The sequence below is a fragment of the Motacilla alba genome, chromosome 2 (genome assembly GCF_015832195.1).
Source record: "Motacilla alba alba isolate MOTALB_02 chromosome 2, Motacilla_alba_V1.0_pri, whole genome shotgun sequence".
Taxonomy (NCBI): domain Eukaryota; kingdom Metazoa; phylum Chordata; class Aves; order Passeriformes; family Motacillidae; genus Motacilla; species Motacilla alba.
The window spans coordinates 76,206,541-76,231,326 of NC_052017.1; the positions used below are offsets into that span (position 1 = coordinate 76,206,541).

Here is a 24,786-nt window from a genome sequence, read left to right on the forward strand (position 1 = left end):
TACTCTCTATCCATTTCTCCTGCCTCTTGACATCCTACTGAGTGGCAGTACAACCATCTGGTTCATCTCTCACTACCCCCACCCACCACTGGTTTTATATCATCTGCAGTCCCCAGAAGAGTGGACTATGTCCCATTTTTCAGGTCATTTAAGAAGATCTAAATAGTACTGTGGCCCCTCTATTGGCACTTGGGGTACAGTGGCTTCCTGTGGAAGCAGTGGCTTCCAGCTGGACTTTGTGCTGCTTACCACAACCCTCTCTGCCTGGCCCATCAGCCAGTTTTCAATCCACCTCACTGCACTTACACAACCCATACTTCATCAGCTTGTCTGTGAAGATGTTATAGCAGTGTCAAAAGCCTTCCTGATGAGGATGAGGTAATCAACACCCATTGGACTCACTCAGCCACCAAGCTGGTCCCCTCATAATTGATGGAATCAGGATGGTTAACCACAATTTCCACTTCATAAATCCATGCTGACTGCTCCTGATAATTTTCTCGTCTTTCATGTTTCTGGAAAGATTTTCCAATCCATCTCAGTGGTGGAGGTGAGTTTGATAAGCCTGTGGATTCCTGGAACTTTTTCCTTGTCTCACTTGAATTTTGGAGTGATATTTGCTTTCTTTCAGTCTTCAAGATCCCCTTCTGGTTGCCACACAATAACATCAGGCAGTTCCTACCGTACTTGTGAGTGCTTTCTATTAGGCTTTATGGGCTTATGTATGTTCAGATTATTTAAAATTTCCCTAATATGGTTCTCTTCCACCAATGTCTTTCTTACTCCAGACTTTACCAGTGCAAAAAGAGGCCTGTGATTCCTGAAGACTAGTTTTCCAAAAAAGACAGAACTGCAGAAGTCATTTAGTACCTCAAGGAAAAATACTTACTCAGAAATATGTTTGGTTTGAGTCACTTCATAGAAAGTTTTTGTAGACCATTGCCTGAATTTCTTTTAGAGTGTTGTACATCACAGGTTTTCCAGGCCATGTGGGTGTTATATCCATGGAGTTAGGAGTCTGCCTACACCATGTGTTCATGTCTCAGTGTCATAGTTTAAGGCACCAAAGTGCCATTGGGTTTAAAGATTCCTGTGCATGGAATGCAAAAACAGCCTGAAGGTTTCAGAAGTTACAGTGCACTTTACATCAATGTACTTTGGTTTTTTCCCTTGCTCTGAGAATTTAAAAATACTGATGTCAGATGGTAGCCAATTTTATTTGTTCTGTTTTCACAGTGACTAAACTACACTGAAAAGAGAGTTAAGTGACTTACTTAGCTTGTGACTTGTTCATTTCCTGTACTTGAAATTTAATGGTTTTATGTTGCGTAAGTGTATAGTTAATGTTGATTATGTGTAAACCTTAGATAATGGCTTTCTAAACCTGCTGCACATTTTCTTGGTAAATATATCCCCTGAAATGATTGATAGTTATTATTTTATACTTCAAATCTTCTTTCCTTTCTCCCAGCCAGTGTAGGGAGAAAAGTTATCACACTAAAAGCCTGATTTTGTTCTGCTCTTGCACATGCAATCCATTTGCTCAGTGGGATTCCAGCTAATAGAATTAGAAATAGATTCCAGCTATTCCAGTATAGAAACAAGAACATCACACTGGGGGATGTAAGCACCTAACAGAGACCTGAAAGCTTCCAACCTTAAGCTTCGCTAAAGGAAAATGATCTTAGTGATCTTACTCTGCTGTATCTCAGGCAAGAATTAGAGAAAAATTAAAAACCTTGTCTTGCCCACTTCAAACTTACTTGATAATACATGTCATATTATTTTAAATTGTTATCCGTATCTTGTATTTTCTTCAAGACACAGAAGGTAGTGTTGAACTTCTTTTCTTATTCTACCAGGAGCTTTTTTTGTAGGCGCAATTGGATTATGAGTTAAAATCAATGAGACTCCTTACTCTGCTCAGGAGTGTGTAGCAGATCACAAAATTTAGTGCTGTGTGTTCTGCTCTGTACAATGAGCTTTAGCCGATTTCTCCAGTAAGCCCACTGCAATTACTGAAGCCACTCAAGGAATGACGCCTCTCACAGTTCAAGTCAAGGCTTTGATTGCACCCTATTTTGTCTAGCACTTGGTCAAAAGATGTACTGAATTGTTTCAGACACTTGGTTTTTCTTTAATGATATGTGAAAGGAATAAACACATGCAGTGTTTGTTTTTTCCTAGTAATAATTTCTGTGCAGTGGGAGATATGACTTAAGAAATAATTTAAATAACCCTTTCAGAAACAGCATTTCAGCAGTTTAATTTGGTTTCCAGAAGCTGTTTCCTTAAAGTTACCTCTGTCAGTCACTGGCAGGACTGATGAATATATGAGCAACCTTTCCTTAGCAAGCACTGAAAATACATGTGTTAAACTGTTTTCCTTCCTCCTGGGCCCAAATTTTATAAACATTTTAGACTTCCAGAGGATTATTTTGGATCATTCTGTTAGCAGAGATTATAATCAGGTGTATTGTAACTGGATTTGTGATGCTACACTGTAATTTTCAACAGAATAATTGAGAAAATACTAATAATGATACAAAACAGATGGACAGTTCATACTAACTATATTCTTCATTAAGAATTACACAAATTGCAAGATTATGAAAGACATCTGTAGGAATACAGAGCATTCAGAATCTTCTAAGAGACACAACACATGGATGTTTTCAAATAAAATAATTGGTATCTGAAATCACATAATAATATTTTTATTTCTGCCCAAGAATAAAATATGCACTGGTAAAGCTAAGCCATTTCTGGAGGGTGAGTATCCAGTCTTGATTATAATATCAGCAAACTCTTAAACAACAAAGAAAGAATGCAGGATGAGGAAGGCAAGCTGGAGAGCAGACAGAAATAAGCAAAATTAGTGGGTTGTTCTAAAAACTAGACAGATGATGCTTGATGCTTCAATAGTGTCTAGTAGAAATTGTGGAGGCCATTCTCATTTTTTAAAAAAACAGATAAATCACTGACCTCAACCCAAAAAACCTGCAGGAATTACCCTAATTTTTGTAAACAATAGTTCTCTCATCTCTTACTGTCACTGTGAGAAGGTGAATGTTTCTCTATTTGATTGAAATAAGCATAATTACAGTAACTGATGCAGTGAGGCATGCTTTATTTTACTAGTCCCATCCAACCTGACCTTGAATGTTTCCAGGGGTAGGGCGTTCACAACCTTTCTGAACAACCTGTTCCAGTGTTCCGCCACATCATTGTAAAAATCTTCTTCCTTGCAACCAGTCTAAATTTACCTTCTTTCAGTTTAAAATCACTATCCCTTTTCCGATATCAAAAGGCCCTAGTAAAAGATTTGTCACCACCTTTCTTATAATCATCCTATATTATGCACAGTAGAAGATGGGAGTCTTGCAGCATATCTCACTTGTGCTTTTCCCTGTGATCTAATGGCAAAACTGGTCAGTTGCCCCATGGCCTTACTTTGCCTCTTCTGTTTTTCTGTTGGTGGTTTGCAAATTCCTTCACCATTTTCTCTCTAGGAGTACTGAAGAAGAAGATACAGAAGTATTTCACCCTTTCCATTCCTTGACATTTTTTCAGGTCTCTCCTATAATATTGTAGAAATAATATTTTATTTTTCCTGGAGTGGCCTTGGGAATCAGAGCATGAAACAACTCCAATAATGTCCTGGTTTGTGCCCCTCCATTTTGTCCTGATTATGGCTCTGTTTTCATTTTGCAGGACTTGAGCACACACAGAAATGCCAAGTAAAACAGCTGTACTGGCAGGTGTCATTCTGGAGATGAGACTTATGACATTAAATTGAAATAGGTGAGGAAGGCAGATTAATTAAACACTTGATTAAGTACTCTATCTTCAGAAAAGAGTTGTTTGGTTTTTTTTTTTTAACAGGATCTCTCATCTCTAAATTCAGGTTTCTTGCAGTGCAAGAATACAAATGTGAATTCCAGAAAGTTGAAAAAAGTATTGCTACCTATGAAAAAAAATATTTTATTGATAAAAATTTAATTGTGGCCTTGCAAGGGTATGAAGTTGGTAGCAGCTCATCTGTGTTTCTGTCCTGTGCAAAGTTACTCAAGTAGAGTGAGTAGAGCTTCAGATCTCATTTTAACTGACTACTGTTTGCATGTAGATTTTACCCCATGAAATTTGACATACCTCATTTTTCTTCTTGTTACATGGAAATAATAGCCATTTTCATCCAGGGAAGGTTTCTCTTCAAAAACACATTTATTTAATACATTTCCACCTATGCAGAACAGGGGCTGTCTCATTGCAGTGTGTAAGGAGTGATTGTGTAGTGCAACAGGGGTCTTGTTTTTATGTTGTCTGTCGGTATTGCCACCAGCTGCAGTGAATAGAAAAACATTTTATAGCTGGTGTACTCTTGACAAGAGGTGTGAGAATGATACCGACTTTTTGAAAGCAAACTGTTCCTATTTCATGTTTTAGTCATGATGCATTTTACATACCTTACAAAAAAAATTGTGCTCAACACAGTGGCATGTGTAATATATATTATGTTTGAAATGACTATTTAAAATTTAATTTTTTAAGATGCTATCTGGTGTTTTGTAAATGTGGCTTGCTGTAACTTGTAGGTCCTTCATCACACTAGTGTTATAGGAATAATACCCGCACATTTTATTTGTGCTAGAATCACAGCTATTAATAACTCTGTTGAATAGCCATTGTTAGCACTGCATTGCTTACTGAAGCCTCTGGGGAATGCTAAGCAATCAGCAGCTTTCAGGTACTTCTGAAAAGGTGTTTCTTACAAGTGCCTTTTTTTAATTGCATTTTCTCCAGTGGAAATTTTCAGGTTTTATATAAAAAATAAATAAAGTGAATGTGTTTTCAAAGAAACTTAATTTTGTATCAAGTGGTAAACATTTGCATTTGCAAATGAAAAAAAAAAAGATACTGATATGGTGTTAGACAAACCTTGGCTAATCTTTTAATGCAGTTGACTAGTGGAGAATGCATTAGAAAAATATAATTAATTGTTGAGTTATTGATGGTTCACAGTTTGGTAAAAAGACAAACAAGCTAGTTTTATGTTTCTTTTTATATTTTTAATATAATTTTTGGTATTTTTTTTATTCTTGTTATTTTTAATATAACTTTTTAGTATTTTTATGGTTTTTGTTGTCTAAAGATGTTAACTGTGTTCCACCATCCAACTGTGTGGATGTTCCACAGCATGCCTGAGAAGGATTTTTTGTTCAGACATTCTCGTTAGCTGTTATGAGAAAAAGTTGGTGTTAATACCACTGTTACACTGCTCTTTCCCTGAGAGATTTTTTTTAGTAAAATGCCCTCTCCCTCAGTTCCTTGAATTCTGATGTGTGTGTGGGTTTTTGTTTTTGTTTCCCAGCAGCTAAAGAGGCAGTAGGTTTGATTTGGCAAACCATTTGGAAAAGGAGGAGTGGAGAAGTGCCCTGTAACCATTGAACAGTAAGTGCCAGTTTTACCTGCTATTTTAGCCCCAGAAGTAAAAAGGATATGCAGATGGATTGACACCAAACTTGTATAATACTGAGAGGCATAGAAAAATGTGCACACATAGAAGTAGAACTACTCTGAAATACTTCAAAAAGAAGGCCAAGAGATCTGCTTGGATGTAATTATGGATCAGGTCATGAGCAGTGTTTAGGTATACAACATAAATTATTGAAAGCCAAAACTGAAAAGTACCTTAAGTGGCATTCCGTTAAATTGATTTGGATACTGAGTAGTTTGAAATACTCAATATACAAAGCCTCTAAAATTAGAAAAAGCAGTTTGGATGTGTGCACACTACTCTGCCCTTGGAAACTAGGAACTAATTGAATAAAGACATGCCTGTCAACAGTATTTGCATGCTATTAAAAATGCTGCTCTGCTTTATACTAAAAATGACTGTCAACTTTGTTTGCAGTATGCTTGTCTGTTAATTTTAATGCTTTTTTGATTCATGTCAAATTAAAATTTCAATTTCAAAATGCAGGTGTTAACTGCTTTCAATTTCTCCACAGCAGAAAATATCTCTGTAGCAAAAAGCACTATATAATAATGAATATTACAGGATAGATTTGGGTGTGAGAGGCTGAGCTATCCTAATGAACACTAATGAGTGAAGCTCGGCCTTAGAAGCGTTTAAACGTATTTGTCAGCGTATTATTCACTTAAGCTGTTATTTGAGGATAGTAACACAAGAAATATATTTAAACTTTACACAATATATAATACAAAAAATTTTTGATTATTGAACAAATTAGTTTAAAATGAAATTTTTGCTTTTCTTTCAATAGAAAATATTACAGCAGCTGAGGCAAAAGTTCATAGGACTAGGTTATACGTTTGTTAGCTGAGAAAATATGAACATGGCTTTAATATACTCTAGTGTATTTTGTTTACACACAAGTGCCGGGAAGGAGAATGCCATAAGACCTCCCTGACAGTGGAACAAACTGCTCCCTGCATATTTTTGAATACACAGAATATTGATCCTTTTAGAGCAGCAAACAGCATGTAGGAAATTAAAAGACAGTGTTGTGTTTTAGTGGAATAGGACTAGCTGAAAAGAGAGTATTTTTTTTTAATGTGGATGTACGTAGGAAGCAGATTAGACCCAGTCAAATCAATCTTCTTGTTTGCTGTTAGTATATGTATGGCTCTCAGCTATGTTTTCTCTCTCATTTTTGTACCATGTCTGATGCTCATTTATTTCCTTGAGAAGTCATATGCAGCAGAATAGCCAGAGAAAGACTGATTCAGCTAAAAAAGATGAAGGGTTTTCTGTCCATTAAGTGAACTAGACTGAATTGAGATGGCAGGAAATGAGAGGAAAACCAGAGGAAGTGGACCACAAATTTGACCGTTTCAGAGTGTTGAAGGAAATCTCTGTCTTGCCTAGCTGCTAACTTCTTCCATCCACAAAATTTAGTTTCAATACTTCTGCCTTTGAGAGATGGCACATCTTCCTCTACTGTCTCCTTGGGTTTTGGATGTAAGCTAACTTCAGCTCCTGAGTAATGAATACTGGTTTGCTAGAGAGGAAGGGCGGAACTGAAAAAGTGAGAAAATTGATAAATTGCACAAGCTAGAAGGGTTGTGGGATTTTAATGGAACAATAAGTGGTGTGTTTTGGGTTTTTTTTAAATAAATATTACATAATTTAGGAATGACTGTGATATTATGGGACATCTCCTGTGGCTGGTAGAAATATGGCTTGAGAAATTATCTGAAAATAAGTTGCCATGGGGATGTAGCTGCAATACTGTATTAGTAATCAATGTCAAGGCTGTGTCATACACAGCAGTCAGTGAATTGCAAGTATCATAGAAGTGAAACCAAAAGATTTTAGTAAGATGTTGGAGAGAATGATAAAGATTGCAAGACTTATAATCCATTTACCAGAATTTTGTGAGCAATAAATAGCTGATGATCTTTTTTTCAGAAACAAGATTCTGATCCTAGGTTACTTGTAAAAATCCTGCCCTGCCTAGCAGAATCAGAGGAGTTGCTATCTAAGGGTTTTCCTACACACTTGGCACTAATTATGCTCTTATTAAAGAATTTAATTGAAGAGATGCTACAAAGTACTTGTGTTATGGGCCTGTAGAATATTTTTTCCTGCATTTCCCTAAAGACTATTTTTCAGGACACAACACGTATGAGTGAGTTTGTGTCATGGATAAAGACTGATTACTTTGACATTAGCCGTTTGAGGCCTTGTCTGTGCATATGAGAAGGTTCATGATTACTGAGAGTGTTCAGTCAGTGATGAACAGTTGTTCTGATGGTCTGTAATTGTGCAGAGTGGGAGTATATTGACATCAGTAGTACATAGCTGTTACTGTGTTTATTTAAGAAATACTGATAAACTAAAATGAGCTCGGTTTTTTGTGTGTTGATGTTATTCTGGTGGTTCATAGTATTTTGACATGTAAAATTTGATGCATTGGATTTTATGGTCGAGTGTTGAAATAGAAGTAGAACTGTCCCATAAATTGTTTGCTTTCAGTCATTTATTTTTGTTCATATCAAACGATTCTCATCTTGTAGGTTGTGTCTTATCACTAGCATGTGTAGTCAGCTTCCCTGGAGTCTCATTTCCTTTCTCCCTGGTGAAAATGCAGTAAAAAATGAATTAGAAAAAAGTATGGTCTCTAGTGCATTCCTTTCATAACATTATTGCTAAAAGCAGCTGTAGTAGATGAGATGGAACTCCACCTGTCTATAACTTCTTTATTCTAAAATATTGTTTATGAAAATGTGGTGGTGTTGGTTTTTTTCCTTTGCTATCAAGAGAAAATAGATGTGCAGCAGAAAGTGAATTTTAGAAATGCAGAGAGATTTTCCCCTGTATTTAGAATGCCTTGGTTTGGAATAAGATAGTGTATGTATATAACCAGATTGCATAATTTTGTTTATTAATTACAGTCCACATAATAAAAATAGTTAAGGGCAGAAGATAAAAGGAAAGAAAAACCCCCACTACAATCCACAAGATTGTTATGTTTAGCTATATAATTGAGTTTTTGGTAAAATTTAGTTACTGACAGTAGAAAATTGTCTTTCTTTCATGTATATATAAGGCAAAAGACTTGAAGGGTATGGTAAAAATTAATAGGATATGTACTAGAAGAAATTATGGCTTGGTAGTGTTTAGGACCAAATATTTTTAAGACATATCAGTGCTTTGCATTTGTTTTTATCTTTTAGCTAAAATAAGTTAATTGCTGCTTTCAGTAGTCTATAAACATGGCATATTTAAATGATTTTCTGTCCAAGGTACATTAAGGGCATCTTACAGTGCATATATAGCATATACTTATCCTTTAATAATTTCTTTTAAATGGGAAAACTACATACGAAATGTCCTCGTTCGTGCATTAAAACTTTTGTTTCCTCATAGCAGGCTGTATTTCTCAGACATTTGTTTGAACACATGCTGAAATGAACAGGATTGAACTCTGCCTCTTGATAATATATTGGTCTGTTCTTGACCTTTTTTTTTACAGAGGGAGATGTCCCTGATTGGCAAAATACCTGGTATACACTGGGAGGAGTTCTTAGAAAATTGGCTTACACATGTTTGGGTGTACATGTGGTGTCTGAGCACAATGCAGCACTGGCCTAGTCATGTCGTGGAGCCCAAGCTCTGTCCTTTGCTGTCAGAGCTGGAGAGATGCTGTTTACAAAAAGAATTGCTCTGATACACATTTCCTGTTTACAGACAGAATAACTGGAAATGTAAACATCAAGAAGTAATGTTGGAAGTATTTTGAGTTCCTGATTACATTTTTCCTCTTTGTTTTATTTTTTGCCCTTTTTAAAATTATATATACATTAGGTAATTGAACTGGGCTTTGTATGTTTCTAAAGAATATATAAACTCAGATTTTGAAACATAAAATAAAAAAAAACCAAAAAAAAACCCCACACAACACACTTTTTATTCCTCTTAAATTTGGAGTCCAAACTGATCAATATAATTGATTATGAAAACATTTGTAGAATATAAGACTGCAGTTCAATGAATTTCAGTCCTTTCTCCAGTGTTTTCCAAGAGTAATGTTTGTAGTGCAGTATAACATTGAACTCCTTTTTTACTATTTTCTCTCTATTTGTATAATTAACGGAAGTCAAGAATATCTGTTTTCATGAAATGTGGTACAAAGTTTTAGGTAAATTGCTACAAAAGCCAATGCAATCTAGAAAACTTAGAACTCACTATTTTATAAATTTCATATCTTATAGAAATAGATTCTCTAGATTATAAAAACAGAATATTTAATTCTTTGGAATAGTAAAACAGATGACTGCCTTTTTTGCTTTCTGTTATTTAGGGGAAATACTGCAAAATAATATTACTCCAATAATTCATCAGTGTAAATTGTTTTAGTTCTTCAGTATTATTTATTTTCATTACGTTTGGATTAAGCATTGAATATGACATTCTTTACTGGATATTTTGATATTTCACGTGTTTCTTTTCCTTCTCATGCGTAAATCCGCATTATTGCAACAATCATATAAGAGCCCTTCATTTTCATGCAAGGGGAAGGCACAAGTGTTTAACACCTGTCAGTGTTGCTTAAATCTGACACAGGTATTTTTACCGACTGTTCAATCTCAAGATGTGTACAAACGCAATAATGTCAGCACCTCACAATTTAGAGTTTTAGAAACAAAACTTATATTCAAGTTTTTAATTTACAGCAAGCTGCACGATGATGATGGTGAGGATGTTGTGTAGGAGGTGATTTCATAACCATGAAAAAAAAATCCAGTTTGTTCTGCGCCTTCAAAAGTGATGTCACCTCAGAAAAAAAACAAACAAAATATTTCACATCTGTTTTTCCAATATAGGAAGGGGTTTGGGATGGAAGATAGTTGCTATACAAGCTCTTATTCCGTCAGCCATCACCTGGGTTAAAGATCAGCTGGGGTTAAAAAGCGGCCCCTTAGTATCCTATTTGCTAAGTTGCCTTAGCTTCCTGTGCAAACAATTTCTCTATGAAGAAGAAAGAGGTTTAAAGCTTCCTTAATGCTATTAAATCTGCATCAGATCAGGATTATGAACTTTTATTAGCTTTTTAAGCTTTTCCAATCACTGTGGGTAGTTTTTGGTTTGTTTGTTTTTGGGTTGGTTTTCTTTATTTTGGTAATGATCTGTCTTCTTCCGAATATTTTTGCTTGTTGATAACTGAATCCTTTTTATTCCTAAAGCCTGATGAGGTTTTGCTAGTAGTCTCACAAACAGCCCAATCCATATCTAGTAACAGTAGCTCTGTGTTAGAATATGTGGAAATTCATGTACTCTTAACAATGAAATATTTATTAACTTTAATCAAAAGTAGCTGGTTACAGATGAAATTATATGTACACAATTTTAGTTATTATTTGTCTTGATTGTTTTCATTCTATACATTCCAAGCCTCATAAAAAAAACAAACAAACAAAAACAAAAACCAAAAAAAAAAAAACAAAAACCCAAACCTGGAAGCTGTTGCACTTTTAATTTCTTTTTCATTGTTCTATCTCTCCTTAAATTATTCTCTCTGTAGTAATTCTGCTGAATGATTACTTTCATAAGTAGGATAAAACTTATTACAACTTGTTCAAAGATAGTTTTCATGTTTATTTAGGTATCTCAGTCTACCATTATAATGACTTGCTTGAATGGAATACTCTGAACACAGTGTAAGAACTGTGAAATAAGACTCAAAACGGGAATGAGATACAAGTCCTTGCTCAGATATGGATCCTTGCTGTGAAATGCTTTCCATCTTAAAGTGAGAGTGCAATTTTGCTAGTCCTTCAGTTCTTTTTCTGGTGCTCTTTTAGTGATGCTCAACATCACTAAACCCTCATCCTACTCACTTGCAGAAACAAAACTGACTCCAGAAATCATGCAAGTTACAGTTCGAGGCTCTCTCTAGATTCAAAGAGTCCAATTTTTTTTCTATTAAGCACACAGTGAATGATTTCTCAAAAGTCTTCAACCCACACTAGAAAGTATTGTATAACAAACCCTGCCTTTATGAAAATGATCTTACAAAAAAAGATCTTAAAAATGATCGTTAGACTACTATTTTGATAATGGAAGACAAACTTGTTTTGAAACTTGAATTCTGCATTCTTAAGTTTTCCTGGTGAATTTATGCATATAATCTTATCTGTGTCTAGAAGCTGCTCTTCTAGCACCATAAAACACCAATAATGTGTTTTAAAATTATTTAAAATGTTCTGTTTAAAGTTAAGTTTTAGTCAGACAAGCCAATTAATGTGAATGAGCTTTTCTTTAATAGGCCTAGAGTTAAGTAACTCTTTTTTTGTTTGCTCAATCAGAAGCTAAGACATGATCCTACTGATTAACCTAGATTCTCCTTCCCCTTCTGTTTCTGAGGATTTGCTGGTGTTATGGCTTGTGCATTAAATCTCTGTTTATCTACCTGTTTATACATTCCTGTGAAGTTCTCAGGACAAGAATGAAAGCTAAAATTTTCACAAGCATGAAATAAAGTTGCATGTACAAAATCTGTGGCCATGAGTAGGGTTAGTATATTTAACACAGTTTGCTATTTAAGCCTTAAACTAGTTTGTGAAAATTGCCCACTGTATGAAACTCAAACTAATCTTAAGACCATTATTAAGGTCTGACTTTGGTTTAAATTAAAAATAACTTTTCTAGAATAAAATAGAACTTTTAAAGGAAGAACTGAGGTGACTTACACCTAGACAAAAAAAAAAAAAAAAAGAGGAGTAACACAAAAGTTGTAAAAGCCTACCTTGGCTGGAATGAAGAACAAGCTCTCTTGCCTCAGAAAAGAAGCTTAAAAACAGTAAAGAACAATCTGAAATAAAAGCATAGAAATAAGTCTTTCTGCTCTGAAAAGATGAGTGAGAATGAACATGATTTTGTGTGTTTTAGTATTAGCACAAAACTAGTTTCTTAAAGATTACCTTAATATAACAGCCATCATTAATTATTATAATGAAATATTATGTGTTCAAAGACACTGTTACATGAATCAAAATTGAAAGAGTTGAATTTTTTTTTTTTTGGTTTCATTTTGCCTTTCTGAGAATAAAAATTGTGATGATATGCACAGATGTCAAAAAAACAAGGTATCAAATAGTCAGACAAACACAAGAAAATGTCACTGTCTTCATGCCAATATTGACTTCCACTGATAACTGAACATTGTTATTTGACAAGTATGCTGTCATTTTTATAGTTATTTTTACCTGTTTTACAAATACTATGTTGTGTAATGCACAGTTTCTTAAGACAGAAAAGACATTCCACTCATCCTGTTTATGGATTCCCCTCCCCTTAAAGAAGGAAAAAAATATGCATATATGTATACAATGCAAACTAGCATGCATACAAGTGAATTTTCACTTTCTGATAGAAAAAAATGCAAGATTAAAGAACCACAGACTGGGCCAGGTTGGAAGGAAGCACAGTGGATCATCTGGTCCAGCTTCCCAGCTCAAGCAGGGTCATCCTAGAGCACAGTGCACAGGATTTTCTCCAGATGGTTCTTGAATATCTCCAGGGAGGGAGAGTACACAGACTCCACAGAAATTCATTCTAGTGCTTGGTCACCCTCACAGTAAAGAACTTCTTCCTGACAGTGCCTATAAACAGTTTCCTTTTTTTTTTTCTGTCCATTGCTTTGAGTACGGGAAATGGAAAACTGGGCAAAAATTAATTAATCAGGGAAGATTTAGTTAGAAGTTTAAGCAGACCAGTGTGACAACTGAAAGATGGGAGCTTGTAGAAATTTTGTTCTCGTAGGTACACACATACAATATGCATATCTACATGGAGACATCAGAGTAGCAAGGTTGTGTGGTTAACACTGACTCTAGTATGGTTGGCCGAAGAAATGTCACAGGAGCAATCATAGACTTAAGGACATCTGAGTTAAAGTGTGATGTGATAATCAGTGCCTATAATTACTTTTTCCTTATTTGTCTTAGTTTTTCTACAAGTACACCCAAGCTCAGTATCTCTTGGTAGCATCACCTAGATAGTCTCAGCTTTAAAGATCAGTACTCAGATAGTCATCTGAGCAGTGTGGACTTTGCAAGATTTGACTGTCCAAAAGAGCCCCCATATGCTTCTGGACTGATCTGTGGAATTCATCTGTTTCTCTCACAGGTCTCTGTGAAATTGAGCCATTCCTCTTGGCTCTGTCTCTAACTTGTCTGTTGACTCTTGTTTTGCTATATTTGCTGTTTTTTGAACACTTATTCAGTTAGCCTAACCCAGACAACAAATTTCTCTGCAATTAAACACTTGTGTGCCGCCTAGAAACCCCCCCAAAATATATATAAGCACTGTATATTATGTATTATTAAGATTTCTGTAACTAGAATATTATTAATAGTGTACATTATTTTAAGGAGTTTAAAGTTCAGTGCTGAACTGCTAGCAAAGAGCAATAGGTAAATGTCTTTAACTGCTTCTGAAACCTCAAACATCTGCATTAGATCTCTCTTCCATTTCTTTATTTTTTCTAGTCAATGGGATGCTAGCATACTGCTCAGAGGAGCTCTTGCTATTCATTTTTGAGAAATAATTTGTTAGGACAAACAGTACATGTGGACTATACACAAGTGGGTTATTGCAAGTTCTTTCTATTTAAACTAAGTAATTGCTCATCAGTGTCTCATGTATTTGCTTTGTTCCCTGATTGGTGACCTGACCTTAATATATGGGAGGAATGACTCAAGAAATCAGAGAGATCTTTTTCTGCTAGCAAGTTCCTTGGGGAGAGAAATGGCACAGAACAAAAGCCTCTTCTTCTCTGAGAATATAAAGGGACCTTTGCACTGCCTTGCATACCTGTATTACCCTTGACTAGTACATGGACCTCAAATAGAAATGTAGATACTTTCCTCTCTGGTTGAGGAAAAGAGGGAGACATGAGTCAGATTAATGAATCATCTCTCTGTGTTTCACAGTTGTTCCTTTCACAGCAGGTAATGGCTAGCATGACTATGTGTGCAATTATATTTACAGAAACAGTGGCTGGATTTTATCTGACTAATTGTGTTGTTACTCTGCTGTGCTTCTGACAGTCACCCTCTGTGCAAATCCTTTGGGTATAGTTGCAAAAATATTTCTTCAGTCATTGGTTATGTAATTTCATTTCTTTTATCCTGTAGTTTCCATATCTCTGCTTATGATAGGCAAAATCGTTTTTTATGCCAAGTCAAGATGGCACTGAATCCCTTAATCTTGTTTTAATGTCATGTTTAGAATATCTGTTTATTGTAGCCTGTGTACATGCAGTGCTCATTTATCTGCCTGTGTACATGCAGTTTTGTTTGCAGATTAAGAACTTTTTCAGTCTTGTTTGCAAACTTTTCAGATCCCTTTTTGTTCAAGAGAGATCTGTTTCATAACTCATTTAACTCTCATAAAATGTCTTTGGTCAACAGGGTACCAAATCCATTGGGGTTTGCAGTGTTTAATAATTTCCTGTACTTATTTATGAATATAAGAATGCTTTGTAATAACCATCTTCAATATTTTTTCAAAAATAAAGGAGTCTTAAATCATCTCTAGAGTTAACCACTCACATTTAGTGAAAAAGACAGCATAGCACAACACAGCTCATCTTGCACATCATCTAACCAAAGCATCAATTAGATAAACTTTTAAAAATCCTGCTATGACAATACAACTTTGACTGCATAGTGGTTCTGATATACTTTCAGCAGGTGAGGATCTTATGTGACCCATCTGTTTGGGCCTGGTAATGATAAACCTCTTCCAATGCAAATTTCAAGGGCTGATAGAGTTTTGCTATGGAGCATTGATTGTTTTTATATAAAAACTGAATATTTTTGTATATAAAAAGACTAGGACCCCCTCCACAATTTTTTAAATTTTATTGCTGTTGTTGATTAAAACAAAACCATTTTTATTTTAATAAAATTCTTTTTTTAAAATGGTTAAAGGGTTTTGTGGTTTTGTGTTTGTTGTTTTGGTTTGGTTTGGTTTTTAATTTTTGTATCATATTGGGAGTCAGTGTGCCTAGAATCCTTTATTTGTACCATTTAGTATGAATCTCCTTGGCCATGTAAGGTGCTGGATTAGTAGTAATGTGTCTGGTTTTCATTTTTGTGAGTGGTGCTTCAGTTAATGTTATCCATTAAGAAATCCATTAAAGCTTGTGTTTAGTGATAAGCTATGCACAGTCCCAGAAGAAAGTACCCTGATCATGACTTCACATTTATTTTTACAAATTCCATGAACTCCTATTAAATCTGCTATTTTAAGACATTGGTAAACAACAGTCTTGACCGTCTATTTTATTTTTCAAACAAATGAATGATAAATCAGATGCTAGTCCAGTAAATATTCAGGAGTTTATTTTGCCAATATTAAAACCTTCCAAATGGTTTTTTGTCCACTATTTATTTTCTAAGCCTCTTTTGGCTTTTCAAACTTCATTCATCTTCATGGCACAGCTAGGTAGGATTCCAGTGGGTTTTCTTTCCCAGTGAAGACAATCTAGATAAAACACATGACTAATCTCTTTTAATCCAGGTAGGAAGGTGTTTGGCCAGAACTGCTTGCACTGGTTCAGCATTTCTGTGCTCTTCTAATAGTAGGTGCTGTTAGGCTGTCCTTAAAATTTTCTTCATAACAAAATCAGAACTACAGTTCATCCCTCCTTCTGTAAGGAATGTGGCACTTCTTCTATTAATAATTGTAGAATCATGGAGTATCTCAGGTTTGAAGGGACCCACAAGGATGATCAAGCTCTAACTCCTGGCACTGCACAGGACATCCCCAGGTGTCACACCATGTGCCTGAGAGAATGGTCCAAATATTTTTGGAACTCTGACAGGCTTTATGCTGTGACCACTTCTCTGGGGAGGCTGTTTCAGTGCCCAACGACCTCTCAGGTGGTTTTAACCTTCCTTGGCTCAAGTACACATCATTTTCTTAGGTCACTGGTCAGCAGAGAGAAGAGATCAGTGTTATCCCTCTGGTTCCCCTTGTGAGGAAGTTGTAGACAGCAATAAAGTTGCAAAAGCTCTTATTCATATGATGTCTATTTTCTTTTGTGACCCCAGCTTTAACTGATGCAACCTGTTCCAGCCAACCAGGTAAGATTTTCATGCTTAATAAGTTAACAAACAGTCTAGACTCTGAATAGTTTAAATTTTTACACTGGAGATTGAACAAAGAGAAAAAGAAAATTAACTTTTATCTAGGACCTGAATCAAACCAATGCTGGTTGATTGTTAGGGCTGCAGCCAGGATTTGGAAGGAAAGTTTGAAATTTTGTATTTCATCTTGAAAAAACAGAACTTAAAATAATAAAAAAAATAAATAAAAAGCCCTAGAAAACTCAGGGTGTTAATGCTGAATGGAAAGTTATCTCTGGTCTTATCTTCTTCATTTTTCAGTCTCAAGATATTATTAACACAATATAATATTTTTACAAAGGAAAAGATCTGACTAACTTTATGTGCTAAAAATAAAGAAGAGTCCATACTTGTGCTGGGTTAAAGGTTTAGGTACAAGCTGTCTAAAACCAAACACATAATGCAAATATGAACAAAACCCACTATCTTTCAATTAGGCCTCTGAAAAATAGTGAAATAATTATAAGCTACTTACTTATTCAGCAGCTGTTAATCCAAAAAGATGGCTAAGCTTAATTTTCCGTGGTCTTTATGGAATAGTAATATATCAATTTCTGTTACTTCAAAGCTACTGGAGCTGAGTCACTAAACAAGAAATATTAATTTAGAAAAGCATATTATTAAACCTTATGAAATATGTAACTGAAGGCAAAAGGAATATTTTAAAATACTATCTGCCTCACATAGAAGAAAAATCAGGAAGAGAGAAAGAGGAAGTTTTACACTTTAAAAAATAGCCTGGCTTGTGAACACTTTAAGAAGAAATCCTAGATGCTATAACCTGTAGAATTAATGGAGTCTTCTGACATTGTCTCTTTGGAGCTCCAAGCCAGTAAGAAGAATGGAGTCTCATAAGTGTGGATTATTTGATGTGTGTATAACAGTCAGGATGGTGTTGAAAAATCCATCACACTTTGCTGTATGAAATAATTGAAAACGACTTAATGCTAACTCTTCAGCTAAATGTTACTGTTACCTTTGAAAAATCCAGTGGAGAAAGAAATTTTTCTTTACTTTTGCAGTGACTATTCTTTGGTATCTAATTACAACATTAGGGCATGTAAAACCCACATCTGTAATGCCAAATTGTCTTTTTGTTATGTAAACTTCTTTTCAGAGGACCATCTAGCTTACTTACTAATGCCCAAAACCACATGATTTCCCTTTATTTAATAGTATTCCAGGATATGAATGCTGTTTTTTGTTTCCTCTGAGCTTTTGGTATAACTGTTTCTTTCCCTGTAAGTAGATAGGAGATAATAGGTGAGAATAAAACAAAAAAGAAGGGCATTTCTTTTCCTTTTCTTGATTTTCATTTGGGCAATGTCTGCAAGAGTGATGTAGTCATCTAAGTAATGAATTTTGTATAATGTGTTTCTCTGATTGTAAATTGAATTTAAGAATATCCCAGCTTTTTGCACATTCTACATAACAACTTGTAATCATTAAGCCTCTACAGTTGTCCTTATATTGTTTTATTTCTTAATATGGTATATATTTTTAATTTTTTTATATTAAATGTGTTATCAGTTGGCTTTATCTGTGAATTATTTGTGAAAATATGGAAATTAGAAGAGCTTTTTGAGTATGAAATGTAAAAATGATAGGGAAAAATATACCAGCTTTGTACTTCCCTTGCCCTTTTCAACATACCAATTATCAGAAATCTATGTTCCTTGTGGAATTTCATTCCATGATTTTTGTTAACAATTTATATTTCTTTATTTATGGCTTTATTTTGAACTGTAAAAAATATATTTCTTAGATTTCACAGACATTGTACTGCTGGATTTTTCACATCTTCTCTAACAGCTTCAGCTGTTTCCACTTGAACTTTCCAATCTGCTTCTCTGTCTTGATTTGTTTTCCAGTGATTTCTCAGTCTTTTATATATTTATATATTTTTTTCTCATGCTATTTTTTTTTACTAATGTCTGATTGTTTGTTGGTATTTTTGATTCCCCTATCCACCCTTATCTTCCCACAACAGAATTTCTGTTGCTATATATGAAATATGTCATTTCTCATGGATGTGCCTTTATTTTTTCTTAAATTGTTGTTGTTATTTCTATTTATTTTGTAAAGAGGAGTTTATATAGAATAATTTAACAGGTAAAGTAATAGTTGGTATTTGATTACTATAGACACTTTTTGAGTTTTTGTGAATAGTTATGCTCTTTAGCAAATGTTCTGTGTAAATGTGAAAGAATGATACAAGAAATAACACCCCTTGACACTGTACAGACATCTGCTAGAATTGCTGGCTTAAAGGGGTGAGGAGAGGGGCATTCAATGCTCTTTTCTCTCTATTTATTTAGGAAACTGATCAGTTTCCAGAGTGATAAAGACTATGTTTCAGAATAGTACAATACCTACAAATAAATTTAGCAATAAATTTAGGGTTTTGATATCTCCTGCAATTACCTTACCAATTAATGGAAATTTCCTTATGCTATTGAAGTAAAAAAGGAGTCCAGCTTCCCATTTCCAGATGGTCTGCCAATATAGAATTACAGTTAAAACATTTTGGTTATTGGAATTGCTATTTAACTATTTCAAGAGCATTTTCTTAATTAGATTTTTTTTAGTTTTCAGTCTCATACACATAGGTACAACTAAAACAACAAAGAGGCACGATAGTAATGTAATACACTTTTAAATGCATTCCAAAACAGTTTTGTCACTACTTCTGTCAGATTGACTAGCATGTGCAGAAGACAGACAATTATATATTGTGTCACTATTAGCTAGGCTGAGAAAAACTTGCTGCTTCAGTTCATTGTGTAACTTCCCATAGCTCAGTTCTACCAGCCTTGGGAATGGAGAATGGAGATCAACTGTAGATGAACAACTTCCCTTCATCTACCTAGAAATGTCACTTTTTTTTCCTGCCTGTTACCTGAGGTCTTCAGGAATACTGTATGTTCTATTGGCAATCTATCAAATTCTTATTCAAAGGATGTAACAAAAAATCACATTCAATTTTCCTTTCTGACACTAGTGCATTATTCTGCCTTTGGTCTCCAGGTGAATACACCATTGTTACTGCAGTGCTGAAGGATATAATTCTGGCAATAAACAGTAAACACAGGCAATCCAAGATATGAGGTTTTTTCAGGTTTATATATATATATATATAAATGATAGTGATTTCAAACTGCTCAGATTTTGATAATCAATTTTTTTTTTTCTGATCAGAGGAGATTTACAGGGCAGGGGGCAGAGAGAGAAGTCAGAAAGCATATAAGCAATTCATTAAAAGCTCCATAGCTAATTGTCACTCTGTCACCATGAAACTTAAAAGGGATGTATAAAAGATAAGTTGAATTGCACTAAATATGCATCTGCAAAATTCAATCGTTCAAAAGAATTCAAATGGGGCTAAATTTGATGGAAGAGAGAGGACACTGAGATTCAGGGCAAGTACCCATTACAAAAGATGCATCTCCTTGTGGTGGTGAAACATACACATTTTGCAAAACTATGTTCCTGTTAGTTTCCTGGGAATTCATTATAGGGTGTTACACTAAGTAGTAAGTACTGTGCTGTAATGATTTCCAGCAATGTTGGTAGAACTTTCCCATCTCATATTTTTTAACTATTTATTTTAATTTTAACTCACTCTGACAGTCTCTTGAGCTACACTACTCATTTTCATGAGGGCTCCCAGGAGATGGCTATAACACAAGTCTACTCTGCAGTTGCATGAATCTTTATAACAAAAGCCATAAATCAAGACACTTACTCTGAAGCTGCAGACAAGAGCAATGAGCTGGCAGCATCTCAGTATGTTAGCTTCAATTCAAGGGATTTCAGAAAGTTCATTTCTTTTTTTGTCTCTGTTTTTCTTCTGTTTCCTGTCTAATCTTTGTTTTACTGTCCCCTCTGTGTTAACTGTGTGAGCTGTTTCTGTCTGAACTTTCCCCTGTAGACACACTCTGCTATCTTCAAGGTATATTTGAGGCTTCTTCTTGGGTGGGTGCCAGGTCTTCATTAAAAGCTTATTCTAGACCTTTAGTAGGAGAGTGCTGAATAATGACCTTTGTACTGAGCATTAATTAGTCTTTGGCTTTAAAGATGTTTACCAGAGGTGTTACACTTCAAAGAATTCACACTTAAGCCCCCTCCTCTTTTGATTGCCAAATTTGTCTTTTTGGAAATGATTCTTTAGGCTTCATGTACAATTCAGGAACTGTTGAAGGCATGAACTTCTAAGTATGAGTAAACCAGGAAGTAGATATTGCAATGTGGTTTTTTTTTTTCTTGCTGCTGTAGTTGTTGGTATTATTTTTATTATTATTATTATTATTAATTATATAATAATAATTAAATAATAATAATAATAATAATAATAATAATAATAATAATAATAATAGTAAAAAACATATTTGTTCAGAATAAAGGATTTTAAAACTTTAATTTTGGGTTCAGTTGCTTAAGATCAAATTTCTTAATTGAATTTAATAAAACAGTGGGTTTACTAAATAAAAATGTATTGCCTCCTAGTTAATGTTAATGCTAAGATAAACAGACCTTTTTTAAGATGAAAAAGCCCTTCACATTTTGCTGTTGTTGTATTTTATCTTATTTTTACAATATATTTGAATATTTTATTTAATATTAAAATACAAATTTATATTATTTATAATATATATTATACAGATATATCTATATCTATTAATATAACATGTCCTTAATATTTGTTCTAGCTAATATGTGACTCTGGCACAACAGTCTGCAGGCTCCATCTTGCTTGTTTTGGTTTGTTTGGTTTTTTGGTTCTTTTTTCTTTTTTTTCCTGTGGATGACTTCTGAGAGGGAAAAGAAAGAAAGTTCTGCTTAGTAAATCTTGATTTGTTGGTTGCTTCTGTACTCATATACACATTTTTATGAGGCAAGGATTTTCCATCTCAACTATTCCCACAGATTTTGTAAAAGAAAATTTAGTAGCAATAATCTAAAATACATTTTAAATATGCTATTTTGAGAAATCTCAATGCACTTTACATACCATTTTTAAGTTATTTCCTGCTGCTTGTGGTCTTATGCATGTCTCCCCAGCATTTCTCAGGATGGAAACAAAGGGAAGAAAAAATAATACTTGAACGGATAAAATTAAAGCACTAATATTTTGTGAGACACTTCTTAATTTTAATGTATATCTAAAGTATAGTGATGACTAATCTATTTAAATAGATCATCTGTATATATAGAAATCTGTACAAGGAAACTGCATGCCTCAAGGTAAAAAATTATTTCCAATAATTTTCTATGAATCAGCAAAGAATGCAGAAAGGCAAGGAAACTAAAAAAGAAGCATATTATACTCAGAAACAAATGTGAGACCCAGAAAGGCTGGATTTTATCCCGGATCTAACTTAGACATCATACATCATTTAACTGTAAAAAAAAAATCCTATTAAATCACATTTGAACTTATAAGAGATAATAATTCTTCATGTTGTATAAATCTTTTCAGAAATGGAATGCCAGAATTTTAAGGGAATGGTGTCTTGGACTTCATAGGGATTGGGACAAGACTAAAGTGCTTTGGAAACAAGAAACAGGGTAATGCTAGATGTCTAAAAATTTATTTCTTTAGTTGAAAATGCCATACAGAGTTTCTTTTTGAGCTCCTGCACAACCACAAGAGACAGAAACCCACTGTCCTGAACTGAGTACTAGCAATGGAAAATATGTCCTTTCTGTCTATTTCTAATGTACAGTAGTCTTGAAGTATTCTTCCATTGTTCTGACGAGGAATTGTTTTCAGCTAAGAGGTTTGGGATTCCATTATTATTACGGACTTGAGAGAAACATAAGTTCAAACAAATAGCAGCCAAAAGAAACCTAATAAATTTTCTTCCACTGCAGTATTTTTTTGTCTGATTTCTGATTTCTTTTACGGTTCTTCTTTAGGGATTTTGAATTTATTCAGTTGGGTTCCTATGAAACCTAGAAACAAAATTAGTTTAATTTTGTTTATGTTTATGTAGCTTATGTTTCTGTTTATGTAGCTTTATGATACTCAAAGAAGACCAATATTGGAAGAGTCCAATTTTTGTAGTTTCAGTTGCATGTTTTCAGACTCCTGGTGGACTGACTGATAAGGCGATAATCTTTGACATCATCAGATAACTGAACAAATGGTTACTTTAATGTAATTGTTTCTCTAAGGTTGAAGAAATATTTTACTTTCAAGGTACTTGGCTTTAAGCACTACATCAACTTCCACACATATTCACATTTTATTATTGTAATAAAAGAGGTTACATTTTCCTTTTTGAGGTTGAGACAATATTGTCAATATACTGAAAATACTGATATCAAAACAACATGAAATTCCTGTCAGTATGACATAATTTTATGATGTTCTAGATGATATTGGTTTGAATTTATATAAAGCACAAGGTGTAAAAATGCACATTTTGACTGAAGCTTCCTGTCAGTATGCTCTAATATTGACTCAGAATTTTCAAAGCCCATTTCGGTGGCATTCTTTCAAAACCCATTATAGACTAGGTATTTTTCCTCAAGCTGTGTGGTGTATAGAACATCAAAAACTCATGTGAAATGATTTAGCGATCACTATTTAATGACACTGTAGCACTGATTTTGTTCTACTGCCAGATCAGGTCAATGATTTGTAGGTAAAAGTCAAAGGAACTGTTCTGAATCACCCAGGTTTTAATTACGAGTGTTTTCACAGCTTGTGGGAGCCATGCTGTCGTACTGTATTTTAACATAAACAATCAGGAAATGCTTTTACAGGAACCACTGAAATGAAATTTTAGTTCCAATGACAGTCTTTGACTGAGTTCTTAGTACAACTTTGAATGTAATCTAATGTCAGAAACCAGAAAATTGCTGGTTTTAGTGATGAGTAAATGTCTTTCTTTCCTTTTCATATTAGAGAGAAAATGGTCGGCCGTGGAACTCTATTGTGAAGACCTCAGAAGAAATACAATTTTCCCAGTCAGCTTTTCATAATGTAAATATAATTTGAGCTTTCCCAAATGGACAGCTAAACCATGAACAAGCAGAAAAACCTAATTTGGACTGTATTTCTGAAGCAGACTTCACCTTCTCTCTCGGGAACTTATTGAAGGATTACAGCTGAAAAGGACAAGAGAAAGAAAACCTTGAACAGGAATCTTAGCCTACAATGAGAATTACAAGTACATCTTGTATTTGCCCAGTCCTAGTTTGTCTCTGTTTTGTGCAGAGGTGTTATGCAGCTGCTCACCATGGCTCCATCAAGGTGACCAGAAATCAAACCAAACACATAGAAGGAGAAACAGAAGTGCATCATCGTCCAAAGCGTGGATGGGTGTGGAATCAGTTCTTTGTTTTAGAAGAACACATGGGACCAGATCCTCAGTATGTAGGAAAGGTAAGGTGGTTGTTCTCTTTTGGCTTTTGTTTGTTTTTTTCCATTCCCTGAAATGTGGCACTGATAAGAGGCAGATCATTCATCTCCTTAGATGGTACCTCTTCTTTTAAGGGAAGACACCTCTTAGATTGCTACATATATTTACAGTGAACTTGCCAGTTGCCTGTTAATACTGTGTTTATTATCAAAAGGATAAATAAAAGTATATAGGATGGAGATACTAAAATATGATAAAACAGTTTTTCTTCTGAGCTCAGCTGAACAGAGTATGTGCAGTTGATCCTGTTACATCAATTTCCAGAATTCTAAATTCACGGGGTCACTGCTAATGGCTTTTCCAGACTATTTCATAATTATATTCAGTTCTGCTTCAGGGAATATTAAAAATGCAGTCTAAGCTCCATAAGGTATTCATTCCACTCTGGGTGTAGGGTGGAAAAGGTCTCCTCCAAAAGGAAATCCTCTGTCGTTTTTTTCATAGGAGGAGATACAAGGTGTGTTACTTGTTAGAGTTCCTCAGAAGTCCGTAAGAAAAAGCCCTGCATTTATATTCTGATATATACAGTGAACTTCAGACATAATGTTCAGACTAATGTAATTGAACTGAAGCCTGGCCAGCTGAAGTCTGATTCATCATATGCAATGTCATCTGTAGAGCTTGGGTTTTAACTTGCATTAAATAACACGCAACTCTCTGTATAACTTTAACCCATTATATTTTACAGAGG

The 24,786-nt window shown here is 34.5% G+C and overlaps 1 protein-coding gene across 21 annotated transcripts in view; it reads left to right on the top strand.

Annotated features, from left to right (window-relative positions):
* CDH18 (cadherin 18) overlaps nt 1-24,786 on the top strand; it is a 497,477-nt gene that overhangs the window by 314,675 nt on the left and 158,016 nt on the right. For 7 of the 21 annotated variants that reach the window (XM_038128596.1, XM_038128598.1, XM_038128595.1 and 4 more), the window contains 2 exons: nt 5,372-5,451; nt 23,579-24,058. In XM_038128596.1, the coding sequence (XP_037984524.1) occupies nt 23,831-24,058 (228 nt within the window). In that variant the 5' untranslated portion in view covers nt 5,372-5,451; nt 23,579-23,830. Of the gene's footprint in view, nt 1-3,714; nt 3,805-5,371; nt 5,452-16,590; nt 16,624-23,578; nt 24,059-24,786 lie in introns of all 21 variants that reach the window. The other 14 variants (XM_038128599.1, XM_038128600.1, XM_038128607.1 and 11 more) reach the window with 8 other exon arrangements.